This window comes from Pongo abelii, chromosome 4, assembly GCF_028885655.2.
Source record: "Pongo abelii isolate AG06213 chromosome 4, NHGRI_mPonAbe1-v2.0_pri, whole genome shotgun sequence".
Lineage (NCBI taxonomy): Eukaryota > Metazoa > Chordata > Mammalia > Primates > Hominidae > Pongo > Pongo abelii.
Genome location: NC_071989.2, coordinates 85,677,249 through 85,692,602, shown reverse-complemented (window position 1 = coordinate 85,692,602; position 15,354 = coordinate 85,677,249). Strand labels below are relative to the sequence as shown.

Below are 15,354 nucleotides of genomic sequence, written 5' to 3'. Positions count from 1 at the left end.
ATATTGGTCTACCTGCAGAGGGTGCTAAAAGCAGGCAAATGACTATAACATGGAGAAGTGGCTAGATCAAAAAATATGTTAACTATACCTTCAACATTCTTTTTCCTCAGAAATTCACCTAATTATATTCAAAATTAACTAGATTTAAAAGCCATCAACTTGGAGCAGCTTTATGTTTTTAAGCCAAACAATATCTAAGTGTTCGGTGAAACTGGATAGGTAATATCCAGTAAAATATGTAATCTAGATGCCATATCGTTCTGTGGCAAAGTGTCAGTTATTTCTATGGGTAAGGCTTTGAAATAAATGGAGCCATTTAGAGAAAGAAAGAAAAGCCAACTTTACCTTTAAAATAATTTTGTTTAAAGAACTTTTATTATAATTATGTATTTAATTAAAATGAGACTTTTTAAAGAAAAACACAATTTTCTTTGTAAAATCATTGAAATTATTTTGTGGAATTTAAAATATACTAATGTCTATGTAATGTCTAGATATGGACATATATGATATAGCAGCCCATGAGGTAAAACAACAAAATTGATTACATTTTATTTGAAAAATAACTTTTTAGTACAAGAATCCTATAATCCCTAATTATTTTTTCCCACATGTAGATATCTTTAGACAACTGTCACATTGTTGAAAGTATTTCTGATGAAAAAAATTGGAACAAAATTTATTCCCAGATAACATTGATTTTTGTTGTGAGCATAAAATTTTAAACTTGTACCTGTAAACTCAAGATACTATGACTGAAGATTTTTCTACGTGTATTATTAAAACTCCAAATAAATGCCAACCAAAATTATCAAGACGATAGGTTTAAAATCTTTTTTATCTCTACAAAGTAGCTGGTGGAGATAGGATGGTAAATGTCATCCACTCTATCTCTTTCTACTTTTAATAATAAACCAATCCTTTTATCTCTGTTTCTATGTCACATTTTAAAATGTGGCATTAAAAATGTGTTTTAAAGAAATTTTCCTGTGCCTTTAATAATGACTTTCTATTCAACCAAATAAAATACACACCTTGGGAAAATAACTTTGTACCATTAAAGATTATGAACCAAGGCTTACCAGGGCAATTGTTCTTTTACATTTTAGTTGCATACGGAAAGCACTGGAAATTAGTTAGAACACTGATTAGTTCATTCAAATACAAAATATATTCAAATTTTCTCAATTTTATTTTTTGACTTTTTTTTTTCTGATGGAAAATTTCAAGCTTTGGATTTTAAAGCAGTTATTTCTGCTTCAGATGTAATTTCTCAAAAAATATTTTTATTGACTTTAAAAGATAAATATTCTACCCCTACATCACTTTTAAGGGAAGACTAGATTGTTTTACAATTAGAAAATGAAAGACTAATATATACTCCCTCTCTAAAAGTAGAAGGATTTAATTTAACTACTTTAAATTTTGATATTTTAATGGTTAGGCTTTTGTTTTTTGATACAACTCTTAACTATCTTTTTTTTTCTTTCCTGCAGTGTGAATATTAACAAACTTAAATTGTATTGTCTAGATTATATTTGCATAATCATCATTAGCCCATAATACCTGATTAATTATCTCTGTATCACATATGCTACACTATTTTTTGTAGTTCAGAAGTCTGGCTCAGTAAAAGTGAGAGGTAAAACAAATAAGGAGAATATTTATATCAAAATTAGTAACATGAAAGAAAGTCATAGTATTTTTAACTTTAACATAGCCATCCTGACAACAGAGCCCCTTCCTCTTTGTATTAAAAGATCTACTTTTAGGAATAAATACTGTGAATGAAGACTCAGTTTCTTTAAAATCTGTAAGATCTTTTAAGGTTCTGGGAATCTGTAATTATTTGATTTTATATTGAAATGAATACCTCATCATCTCTTCAAATAATGAATCTTTAACTCAGGGACATTTGGGCTCAATTGTTTTTAAATATGTTTAATATATTTCTCTTGGACCTCTAGTTTTGTGTGTGTGTTGTTAAGAGCCTTTCTAAGCAGACTTGAAGCTTGCCCTAAAACAGTCCATTATTACTCTCTAAGATTAATTTGATAAACCAATTTCTTATAGACCTTTAGTAAGAGAAATCTACATTTCAGTTGACTTTGGTAATTTATTTTAGGTAACATTGGCAAAATTTACTTTTTTGAATAACCTTATTGCCATCTACTCTAAACTAAAAGGATGGGGGCAGAAGACTTTGTTTTGTTTAGTTTTAAAAAATTCAGTAAGCATTTATTGAAGACTTAAATCAGTTGAGATATTTAATAAATGTTGAATATATTAATAGGATATTTATTTAACTTATAAAAGGTTCCTATCTTTATAGAGCTAATAGTCTATTGGAGGGAGATAGTAATATAAGACAAATATATTATAGTCTTCCCATATAGTGACCACTTACTCTCTTGCCAGCTGTTTGCTTACATGTAGGACTATACCACCTATGTAGAATGTTACAGCTATCCTGAGTAAATTACCCAGTCTACCTGTGCACCAGATTCTTCATTTATAAAATGAATCCATTAAGTTTTGTTGAGGACAAGGAGGAAGTTAGGAAATATCTAGAACATAGGATCATTTTGTGCTTCTGATAGAGTAGCACCAAAGTGCTGAGGTCTTTGGAAACCAAGAGGTAGCAGAAAGGAGAAGTAGAGTGGAATTACCTGAGGGGAATGAGAAGGCACCTGTGGTAGGCAGAATTATTGTGTTCCAAAGATGCCCAGAACCTGTGAATATGTTATCTTACATGGAAAAAGAGACTTCGCAGATTGATTAAGTCAAGTTTCTATAGATGGGGAGATTATGTGGTTAGACCTAATGTTATCATGTGGGTCTTTATAAGGGAAAGAGAGACGCAGGTCAGTCAGAAGATGTCAGAAGGTCAGGGTGATGTGATTGTTGGAAGAGGTCTTTGAACCAAGGAATGTGGGCATGCTTGAAAAGTTGGGAGGGGGAAGGAAAAGATTTCCCCTAGAACTTCCAGAGGGAACACAGCCCTGTTGACAGCTTGATGTTAGTCCCATAAGACCTATGTTAGACTTCTGACTTTAGAACTGTACAATGATAAATTTGCATTGTTTTAAGCCACTGTGTTTTTAGTAATCTGTGACAGCAACAATAGGAAACTAATGTAGTTCCTAAAGATAAATGATGCCAAACACATATTTCAACTGTAGCCAATCCTACGTCTGCTTTTAGATAATTAAATTATGCAACATTTTTTCTCTTACTTAGGCTAGTTTTGCAATAATGTATTCTAAAAATATAAATTTGTTATACTATGCATTCTTTAAAACCACACTTACCAAATTTTGCTTTGCATAGTAGTCACATAACCATTTATTTTTCTGCTAGAGTGTAAGTTTGATGAGGGCAGAATCTCATTCTGATTTGCCTTTGCTTTCCTCATAGCACCAAGAGGTAGTCTTTATAGAAGTAATACTTGCCTATGGGCAGGCACGGTGGCTCACGCCTGTAGTCCCAGCATTTGGGAGGCCAAGGCGGGCGGATCACCTGAGGTCAGGAGTTCAAGACCAGCCTGCCCAACATGGCGAAACCCCCTCTCTACTAAAAATACAAAAAATTAGCTGGGCGTGGTGGTGGGCACCTGTAATCCCAGCTATTTGGGAGGCTGAGGCAGGAGAATCGCTTGAACCCCGGAAGTGGAGGGTGCAGTGAGCCGAGATCACGCCACTGCACTCCAGCCTGAGAGACAAGAGCAAAACTCCATCTCAAAAAAAAAAGAAGTAATACTTGCCTATTGTAACATAGAACATATATAGATAGAATGTGCATCCTAGTTCTGAGTTTGAATTCTGGACAAAGTTATATAATTCCAGTGCGTCTCCCTTTCTTCATCTTTAAAATAATAATAATAAGGTACCTACCTTACATTATTGTGAGAAGGAAATGAAATATGGTGTCGTTTTGTAAACTAAAGCATTAATTTAGTTAGCTTTTAGTTAAATCATACTAGGTTTTTTTTTTTGTTTTTTCTTTTCTCACTTTGTCACCCAGGCTGGAGTACAGTGTTGTGATCACGGCTCACTGAAGCCTCAACCTTCCTGGGCCCAGGTGATTCTCCTACTTCAGCCTCCTGGATAGCTGGTACTATAGGCACGTGCCACAACTCCTGGCTAATTTTTGTATTTTTTGTAGACATGGGGTTTTCCATGTTGCCCAGGCTGATCTCGAACTCCTGGGATCAAGCCATCCTCCTGCCTCGGCCTCCGAAAGTGCTGAGCCACTGTGCCCAGTCAATATTAGTTAATTTCTTATTCTTATGGATAAGCAGGTAAACAGTTTGAAATACATATATTTACTAATGATTAGAATGATGAATTTTGTTTATATTCTTAAAGGGAGCTTTATAAAAAATACATTTCAGTGAAAAAGAGTAGGCCGGGCACGGTGGCTCACGCCAGTAATCCCAGCACTTTGGGAGGCCAAAGCGGGTGGATCATGAGGTTAGGAGTTTGAGACCAGCCTGACCAATATGGTCAAACCCCGTCTCTACTAAAAATACAAAAATTAGCCAGGCGTGGTGGTGCGTGCCTGTAAATCCCAGCTACTCAGGAGGCTGTGGCAGGAGAACTGCTTGAATCTGGGAGGTGGAGGTTGCAGTGAGCTGAGATTGCGCCACGGCACTCCAGCCTGGGCCACAGAGCAAGACTCTGTCTCAAAAAAACAAAAAAAGAGTAATAGGACACAAATTGTAGTATTTCTAATATAATATTAAAATAAACCTTTGTGGTGTATGCCAGGGGAATTCCTAATAGCCATGAAGCCCTATTAATAAAAATATCAAAATAATAAGTAAAGGCAATGTTGATTTATTTCTTTGGCATCATTAGCATTAATAACACATTATATAAGATTCATTTCATAAGGTCAGGTTCTCAGGTGAGTTATGTTACATTTCTTTACCAGTACCACCAAAAAGAGACTGGACCAGTGATTGGCCAGTTTAGTATGATAACTCAATCCTGTAATCCCAGTTTGAGGATCTACTTCCTATCCACCTCCATTGCAGTTACTGTATTAGTTAAGGCTCTGGCAAGAAACAGATGGCACACTTAAAAGGGATGATTGAAGCGAATTAAGTGAATGAACTATTTGTAAACTGTGGGCAGGATTAAGGAAAACCAACAAGATATGATGTAACACCCTGGAGCTAACAGGCTATCAACAGTGGGAGGCCTTTACCATGCCTTAGATTGAAGGGAAGGGGTGTGAGGAGCAGGAGCAGTTACCAGACCCTGCAGGAGTGAGCCACTCGCAGTACCTTCAGTAGGGGATTGCATGTGATACCAGGGAGAGGAGGCTGGCAGAGCAGGGATCCAGGATAATAAATATCTCCCCCACTCTCCCATTTCCTGCTGGAGCTTTCTATTGACTAAATACAGCTATAAGCCAGGACCGAGGGAGTCTGGTTGAGGCAGACTACAGGTGGGCCTCTTAGGGCCCAGTGCTGGGGAGAGAAAGGCAGAGTGGACTTTATAGAACAAATAGAGACAATCCATCTCACTCTCACAATCCCATTCTTTCTGGCTTTGCACTCCATGCTATTTCTACAGCGACTTCTTTCCTACTACCACTCATCTTTACTACTCACTTTTCTGGACATTTCACTTAAGGAAATTTTTTTTTTTAGTTTGCTGTTTTCTGCAGAATAGGGAAAATGTTGTTTAGATTGTAGATAATTGATTTTCACTATATAATTTATAGGAATCAAAGAGCAATATTTGAGGACTCTGGTTAAAAGCCAAAGACATAGAACAGTATGGTGAGCAGCATAATCCAACCTCTTTTGCTTTCTTAATCTAAAGATGCAGAGATAAGAAAGGAACTACGGAAGCTAGGAGACAGCAACAGAGGTTAGAAATTAAAGTGAACTCTTCTAGTTAAGACAGATGTTCACACCTCAAATTTGGAAATACACTCACGATTATGCTTTCACATAGTCTTTTAAGGCATGTATTAAATAGAATGTTTTTCTAATTTAAGTTTACATTTTACTAAGCATATTGCATTTGAATTGAATTATACATATTTAGTATGAATAATTTCTATCTTTTTCAGAAACAGTTGTTGCTGAAAGTGTGGTTGTTATAAAGAAATTACTGCAAATGCAACCTGCACAACATGGTGAAATTATTAAACATATGGCCAAACTCCTGGACAGTATCACTGTGAGTATCAATTAAGAGATATTTGCTGAATTTTATTCAGTAAGTTGTAGTTTTGTTAAAATAAATGGTCAGCCTAAAGGGTAATGGTTAGGAGAGCTGAACTGTCTGGATTCCAATTCTGAGATTCTAAGATTTCTTGCTATTATAAGAGGGAATTACAAATCTGAATAGGGAAAGGATAGAATGAGCCTCGTGGTATTAGATTGGAATTGGAGATAGCAGTGTGGGTTTTATATATCAACAGCTAGATGTTGGGTGAGTATATATGCATGTTCATGTGTCATACATGAAGTGAATATACAAACATCTGTTTCCCAGAGCTGTCCTTTGAGAGGAGTTAGAAGCAATACCAATGAGCGCACTTTGTGCACAGGTTTTGTTTTTTTATGGAGATATTATTTTATACTATAAAATTTACTCTTTTGAAGTGTATCATTGGTTTTTGATCACTTATAAGTTGTGCAATCACCAGTATGTAATTGCAGGACATTTTCATCACCCCTTAAAAAAAAAATCCATAACTGAGACTGCCCAGTCTCCCTTCACTCTATCCCCTGGCCACTACTAATCTACTTTTTTTATCTTTATGGATTTGCCTTTTCTGGACAATATGTAGCCTTTTGTTTCTGGCCTCTTTCACTTAGCATGTTTTCAAGGTTTGTGTATGTTTTTGAATATAGTACTTCATTCCTTTATATGGTAGATCTTAGTTTTTAAACACAAATCTTGATGGGTGGAGCAAGATGGCCAAATAGAGGGCTGCAATGATTGTCACCCCTGCAGGAACACGAAATTTTAGCAACTAATTACACACAAAAAAGCACCATCATAACCAAAAATCAGATGGGCAATCACAGTATCTGGTTTTAACTTCATATTGCTGAAAGAGGCACTGAAGAGGGTAGGAAAGACAGTCTTGAATTGCCAATGCCACCACTCTCCCATCCCCTGGCAGCAGCAGTGTGGCATGGAGAATCTGCACTTGGGGGAGGGAGAGCACTGGGATTGGGAAGAGAACAAGAGAACAAAGGAAGAGAACAAGAGTCTCTGCCTGGTAATCTAGAGAGTTTTCCCAGATTTATCCAAGCCCACCAAGGCAGTACCTCTACCAGTCTGCAAGAACCACATCATTATTGTGCTTGAGGCCCAAGTCCCTTTGAATAACCTGGAAAGCCTTCCCAAGTATGATAAGCATGAACAAGCCCAGACTGTGAAGACTACAATAAATACCTAACTTCAATGCCCAGAAACTGATGAACGTCTGTAAGCATCAAGACCATCCAGGAAAATATGACCTCACCAAACAAACTACATAAGGCATCAGGGGCCAATACTAGAGAAACAGAGAGATACGTGACCCTTCAGACAGAGAATTCAAAATAGCTGTCTTGAGAAAACTCAAAGAAATTCAAGATAACACAGAGAAGGAATTTAGAATTCTATCTAATAAATTTAACAGGGATTGGAATAGTTAAAAAAATCAAGCAGAAATTCTAGAGTTGAAAAATGCAATTGATGTACTGAAGATTGCATCAGAGTCTCTTAGTGGCAGAACTGATCAAGAAGAAGAATTAGTGAGCTTGAAGACAGGCTCTTTGAAAATACACAGTCAGAGGAGACAAAAGAAAAAAGAATAGAAAAGAATGAAGCACAGCTATAAGATTTAGAAAATAGTCTCAAAAGGGCAAATCTAAGAGATACTGGCCTTACAGAGGAAGTAGAGAAAGGGGTAGGGATGGAAAGTTTATTCAGAGAAATAATATCAGAGAACTCCCAAACCTAGAGAAAGATATCAGCATTGAAGTACAAGAAGGTTATAGAACTTCAAGCGGATTTAACTCAAAGAAGCCTACCTCGAGACATTTAATAATCAGACTCCCAAAGGTCAAGGATAAAGAAAGGATCCTAAAAGCGGCAAGAGAAAAGAAACAACATGCAACTGAACTCTAATACATGTGGCAGCAGACTTTTCCATGGAAACTTTACAGGCCAGGGGAGAGTGGCATGACACAAAGTGCCAAAGGAAAACAACTTTTACTCTAGAATAGTATGTCCTGTGAAAATATCCTTCAAATATGAAAGAGAAATAAAGACTTTCCCAGACAAACAAAAGCTGAGGGATTTCATCAACAACAGACCTGTCCTACAAGAAATGCTAAAGGGAGTTCTTCAATCTGAAAGAAAAGGATGGTAGTAAGCAAGAAGAAATCATTCAGAGGCACAAAATTCACTGGTAATAGTATGTACACAGAAAAGCAGAATATTGTAACACTAGAATTGTGGTGTATAAAGTACTCATGTCTTGAATAGAAAGACTAAAACATGAACTGATTAAACATAACTACAACAACTTTTCAAGACATGGACAGTATAATAAGATATAAGTAGAAACAACAAAAAGTGAAAAAACAGGGTAGAACTTTTATTAGTTTTCTTTTTGCTTGATTGTGTATGCAATCAGTGTTGTCATCAGTTTAAAATAATGGATTATATTAATAAGATAGTATTTGCAAGCTTCATTGTAACCTCTAATCTAAAAACGTAAAGTGGATACACAAAATATAAAAAACAAGAAATTAAATCATACCACTAGAGAAAACCACCTTCATTAAAAGGAAAACAGGAAGAAAGGATGGAAGGAAGAGAAGAAGACGAAACAACCAGAAAACAAATAACAAAATGGCAGGAGTGAGTCCTTACTTATCAATAATAACATTGAATGTAAATGGACTAAACTCTCCAATCAAAAGACGTAGAGTTACTGCATGGATAAAAAAATCAAGACCTAATGATCTGGTGCCTACAAGAAGCACACTTCACCTATAAAGATAGACAGACTGAAAAAAAAAAAAGGGATGGAAAAAGACATTCCATGCTGGTAGAAACCAAAAAAGAGCAGCTGTTGCTATACTTATATCAGACAAAATGTCTGTCTCTTCCTACACTTATAAAAGACAAAAAGTGTAGGAAAAGACAAGGTCATTATTTAATGATAAAGAGTCAATTCAGCAAGAGGATATAACGACTTTAAATACATATGTACCCAACACTGGAGCACCCAGATATATAAAGCAAATGTTACTAGAGCTAAAGACAAAGGTAGACCTCAATATAATAATAGCTGAAGATTTCAACACTCCACTTTCAGCATTGGACAGATCTTCCGGACAGAATACCAACAAAGAAGCATTGGACTTAATTTGTACTATGCACCAAATGGATCTAATAGATATATACAGAAAATGTCATCCAAGAGGTGCAGAATACTCATTCTTTTTATCAGCACATGGATCATTCTTAACGATAGAGCATATGTTAGGTCACAGAACAAGTCTTAAAACATTGAAAAAAAATATATCAAGCATATTCTCTGACCAGAGTGAAATAAAACTAGAAATCTAAAACAAGAGGAATTTTCAAACAATATAAACATATGGAAATTAAACAATATGCTCCTGAATGAGCAGTGGGTCAATGAAGAAATCAAGAAGGACATTGAAAAATTTCTTGAAACATATGATGATGGAAACACAACATACTAAAACCTATGGGATATAACAAAAGCAGTACTCAAGGGGAGGGTTATAGCTTTAAGAGCCTGTATCAAAAAAGAAGAAAAACTTCAAATAAATAATAAATAACTTAATGATGTATCTTAACTAGAAAAGCAAGAGCAAACCAAACCCAAAATTAGTAGAAGAAATAATAAAAATCAGAGCAGAAATGAAATCAGAGATGAAAAAGGAGATATTATAACTGATACTGCAGAAATTCAAAGGATCATTAGTGGCTACTATAAGCAACTGTATGTCAGTAAGTTGGACAATCTAGAGGAAATGGAAAACTTCCTAGACACATACAACCTCCCAAGATTGAGCTATGAAGAAATTCAGTATCTGAACAGACCAAAAACAAGTAACAAGATTGAAACCATAATAAAAGTTCTCCCAGTGAAGAAAAGCCCGGGATCCGATGGCTTCGCTGCTGAATTCTACCAAACATTTAAAGAAGAACGAATACCAAGTCTACTGAAACTATTCCAAAAAACAGAAGAAGGAATACTTCCAAATTCATTCTACAAGGTCATTGTTACCCTGATACCGAAACCAAACAAAGACACATCAAAAAGAAAGAAAGGAAGGGAAGGGAGAGGGAGAAGGAGAGGGAAGGGAAAGGAAGGGAGAGGGAAGGGAAGGAAAAGGGAAGGGAAGGAGAAGGGGGAGGGAAGGGAAGGGGGAGGGGAGGGAAGGGGCAGGGGAGGGGAGGGGGAGGAGGAGAGGAGGGGGAGGGGGAGGGGAAGGGGAAGGGGAGGGGAGGGAAGGAAGAAAGGAAAGAAGGAAGGAAATAAAACTACAGGCTAGCATCTGTTGAATATCAATGCAAAAATCCTCAACAAAATACTGGCAAACTGAATTCAACATTTAAAAAATCATTCGTCATGACCAATGAGATTTATCCCAGGGTTACCAGGATGGTTCAACATTCATAAATCAATCAGTGTGATTCATTGTATCAACAGAATGAAGGACAAAAAACATATGATGATTTCAATTGATGCTGAAATAGCATTTGATAAAATTCAACGTCCTTTCCTGATAAAAGCCCTCAAAACTGACGATAAAAGGAACATACCTCAATATAATAAAAGCCATATGTGACAGACCCACAGTTAGTATCATACTGAATGGGGAAAATCTTAGCCTTTCATCCAAGCTCTGAAACATAACAAGGATGTCCACTGTTATTCAACACAGTACTGGAAGTCCTACCTCGAGCGTTCAGATAAGAGAAAGATATAAAGGCATCCACATGGGAAAGGAAGAAGTCAAATTATCCTTGTTTGCAGATGATATTATCTTATATTTGGAGGTATTTTGGGGTATAAGAGCATGCCTACAACTTACCTTTATAGGTTAAGAAAGCAAAATGTGACCAGGTGTGGTGGCTTACGCCTGTAATCCTAACACTTTGGGAGGCCAAGGCGGGTGGATCACCTGAGGTCAGGAGTTTGAGACCAGCCTGGCCAACATGGTGAAACCTCGTTTCTACTAAAAATACAAAAATTAGCCGGGCATGATGGTGTGTGCCTGTGATCCCAGCTACCCGGGAGGCTGAAGCAGGAGAATCACTGGAACATGGGAGGTGGAGGCTACAGTGAGCTGAGATTGTGCCACTGCACTCCAGTCTAGGTGACAGAGCGAGACTCTGTCTCAAAAAATAAATAAATAAATAAAAATAAAAAATAAAATAAAAGTATATATTTACCTAGAGAGATAGCTAACACAAATGTAGCAAAATATTAACATTTGGGGAATCTAGGTGCAGGGTATCCAGAATTTTTTTTACTCTTCTTGTAAGTCTGAAATTATGTAAAAAACAAAACAAAAAAAAATAAATATTAGTTCCAACTCCATCACTTACCAGCTCTGTCCTTATGTTAAAGTCTTTATGCCTCACTTTTCCCGTGTGTCAAATGATGATCGTAAAAGGACCTACAATATAGTAGTATTATAGGTATTAACTTAGTTAATACAGTAATGCCCTTGGAATGCTGGCTGGCACATAGTAGTGCTGCATTAAGTGTTTGTCATTCTATCTTATTTCATGCTCTTCTTCCCTTTAAAACCAAAGTTTTTGAAAGAACTATCTGTAACAAGTTTTATTCCTTTACGTCAAACTCCCTCCCCATCACAGTTGGATTTTGGTTCTCCAGCACTTCATTAACTATGCCTTTTCCAAGGTTGCTATCTCCTTCTTTCTAAATCCAGTGAATACTTTTCTGTCCCTATCTTCCTTGGTTTTTTCTTAGCATTGGACTATACTAACTACTTCGTCCTTTTTAAAATAGTCTCTCCTCATGGCTTTTGTGATTTTTCTCTTCTGGTTTTTCTTCAGACTCTTCAGCTATTTCTTCTCCATTGTTTGCTTTTTACTATGCCTTTTCCTTGAGTGCTGGTTAATGTTTTGCCAACTGATGTTCTATAATAAATGCAGTTGTAGTTTAGGGAGGAGTATATTATTTCCTTCTTTGAATATGGATTAATCTGTATTCTCATTCTCTTCAGAGGGATCATTTTTGTGTAGTCAAAGGCAATGGATCACAAGATTTAGAGCCTACCGGTAAAGACCAATTTTAAATATCTCTGGTGGCAAAACTGTCTTTCCCTTAGGGTGTTAGTAAAGCTTGCAAGGCAGTTATACATTTATCTTAAAGCTAAAAAAAAAAAAAAAGTAAGGCTTACAGGAGTCATTTAGCATCTGAACTTCCACCCCATCTCTCAGCAGAGAGTTACTTTGTATTCATATCTGTTCTTATTGTTGATTCTAATGATCAAAGCCAAGACTTCTCATAGAGATTGTTTATGAGAGATGTAGGGCTTAAGAGAGTAATTTGAAAACCAGATGACTTGGATTCACAGTTGGTCTGTACCTTTTACTAGCTTCGTGAACTTAAGCAAGTTACTTGACTTCTCTATGCTCCAGTTTTCTCATCTGTACAATGGGGATCATAGTACTGACAACCTTAGAGCTCTGTTGGGTTGAATGAATGAGTCAATGCATGTGAAGCACTTAGAACAGTGCTCGGTGTAAGCTGTTATTAAGGGGATATTCAGTGTTTTTGAAGAAGACAGACTATGGTAAGGTTTTAATTTTGTAAGCTTTCTTATTGCCTCTTTTATATTTTACTTATTTAAAATAACTCCTATAGAGCATATCATTTGCCAGGTACTATTCTAAGTACCTTAAAAATATAAATTATTAATTTTTAATAGCAACACTTCAAGGAAAGTTCTCTTACTATTCCTATTTTATATTTGAGAAAACTGAGGCACGAAGAGGTTATGTAACTTGCCCAAGGTCACATAGCAGCAGGTCTGCCTTCTTAACCAGTGCATTATGTTGTATCTCACTTCCATTTATAATCCATCTGTTTAAAAATTTCACTTTATTTGACAAATATTTAATTGTCACCGGTCCTTTTTCTGTATTCAGTCCACATACCTACTCAGTGACCTAGCCAAGGTTTTTTTTTATTATTTCCTTTTGCTTCCCTCAAATCATTGACAAATTGGAAATTAGAGTGACATGATCAATGTCTACTCCAGTGTAGAACAGATGTTTGACATTACTTTGGTGGGAAATGAGAGGATAAGCTTTTTTTCTTAAAGCCACCGAAATGGACATCTAGCATTCCTATCCACCAAGCATCAAAATTCAGTCGTGTCTCTAGTCATTGTAACAACTATATATACCACTGCTCATATTTAGTTACTTCCTACGAAGTGATACAGCCCCCAGGAAGAACCACTTGTCTAACCAATAGCTAATGAACTATCACAGAGAACTCTAGATGGAAGAAGACAAAGAAGAGAGATATATACGTGACTGTATATTTACACATGATTGTGAGGTTGGTGCAAAAATAATTGCGGTTTTTACCACAATGGCAAAAACCTCAATTCCTTTGCACCAACCTAATAAATGTATAGCAATGGACTAGGAATGTCTAACCAAAGTGCTAAATTTGAACTCTTGATAAAGAAGGGGGCATAATATAAGGAAAATTCTATTAACCTAGAACTAAAAACATTGAATAATCAGGAAAACTGAGGAATGAGGTTAAATGGAGGTCAGAATAAAATAATTTTGAAGGTTTTGTGGGAGGAAGAGAGTGGAGAGAAGTGAAATTATTATGGTAGTCTCATCTTGTGTTAAAAAAGTAGTAAGGTAAAAATAATTATCTTGAGGTGAAAACCATGGGTTTTAGTGAGGGAAATAGTTAATACCTTGTTTACAGGTAATGGTAGAGAAGTATGTGTCTGATTATGAGAAGGAAATAGGAGTTCTGTATCCCCAGACTTCTTGTGCAAAATTTAGTTAAAACTTGTGCTAGTAAACTTGTTCTGGTCCTGTTTAGAAAGGAAGAGGCAATTATAAGTACTAGGGCTTCAGGAGAGTGCAGCTGCTATACATAAAACCTGTAACAGTATGAGGCCTCTATCTGGCAAACCCTAGGCTTTCTTGGAAGAAAGCTTTCTTCTATTTGAGTATATTCATGTCCAGGGATATAGAAGATACTTTCGATGTGTAAACTTTCTTTCTCTCTCTCATTCTGTCTCTCATTCTCTCTCTTTCCCATTTTTTTTTTTTTTTTAATGGAGGCTTGCTCTGTCACCCTGGCTGGAGTGCAGTGGCGCAATCTCATCTCACTGCAACCTCTGCCTCCCAGGTTCAAGTGATTCTCCTGCCTCAGCCTCTGAGTAGTTGGGATTACAGGCATGCACCACCGTGCCTGGATAATTTTTGTGTTTTTAGTAGAGATGGGGTTTCACCATGTTGACCACGCTGGTCTCAAACTCCTGACCTCAGGTGATCTCACCCCAGCCTCCCAAAGTGCTGGGATTACCGGCGTGAGCCACGGCACCTGGCCGATGCATCAACTTTCTCAACAGTTGCTGGACTATAAGCCAAATAAGTACGGTCTTACAGCTCTATATAGCAAAGCTTATTTTTTCAGCTTTTGTTTTTCTCAGAAGATAACCATTAATAGATACAAAAATATGGTGAGAATTCAGTATTCACAAAGGAAAATAAGGAACAAATAGCAGTTTTACGAAGCCAGAAAAAAAATAAGAAGAAAGAAAGAAAACAAATGTAAAATAAATAATATTTAAAAATAATAAAGATGGAAGAAATAAAATCAAATATTTCTCATCTTGAATATGAATGGACTGAATTTTCTCATCAAAAGATAGACTTACAAATTGGAATAAAAACAAAAACTAGCTACAGGCCATTTATAATTAAAGCACCTTAATCAAGTGATAAAAGTTGAAAATAAGAAGGTAAGGAAAGAGATATTAAGCAAATATGAACAAGAAAGTGAGATTTACAGTTAATTAAAAGCATTTAACAAGATAAAAAGGAACATTATAAAATGAAAAAAGGGTAATTTGTAAAGAAAGTAATAAGCACAAACCTATTTGCACAAAAAAATATGGCAACCAAATAAATATGTAAAGGAAAAATCTATTCAAAATGTGAGGAGAAATTGATAAAATAGTTACAATGCGTGACTGTAATGTATTGCTCTCATATTAGATATTCCTAGTAGACAGATATAAGTAAGAAAATTAAGTAATCAAAAACTTATTTA

The 15,354-nt window shown here is 36.0% G+C and overlaps 1 protein-coding gene across 3 annotated transcripts in view; it reads left to right on the top strand.

Moving 5' to 3' along the window:
• The window catches only part of AP3B1 (adaptor related protein complex 3 subunit beta 1), a 293,463-nt gene that overhangs the window by 139,514 nt on the left and 138,595 nt on the right, over positions 1 to 15,354 (top strand). For all 3 annotated transcript variants that reach the window (XM_002815683.5, XM_024247265.3, XM_054555656.2), the window contains exon 14: positions 6,088 to 6,197. In XM_002815683.5, coding sequence (XP_002815729.2) covers positions 6,088 to 6,197 — 110 coding nt within the window. The remainder of the gene's footprint in view (positions 1 to 6,087; positions 6,198 to 15,354) is intronic.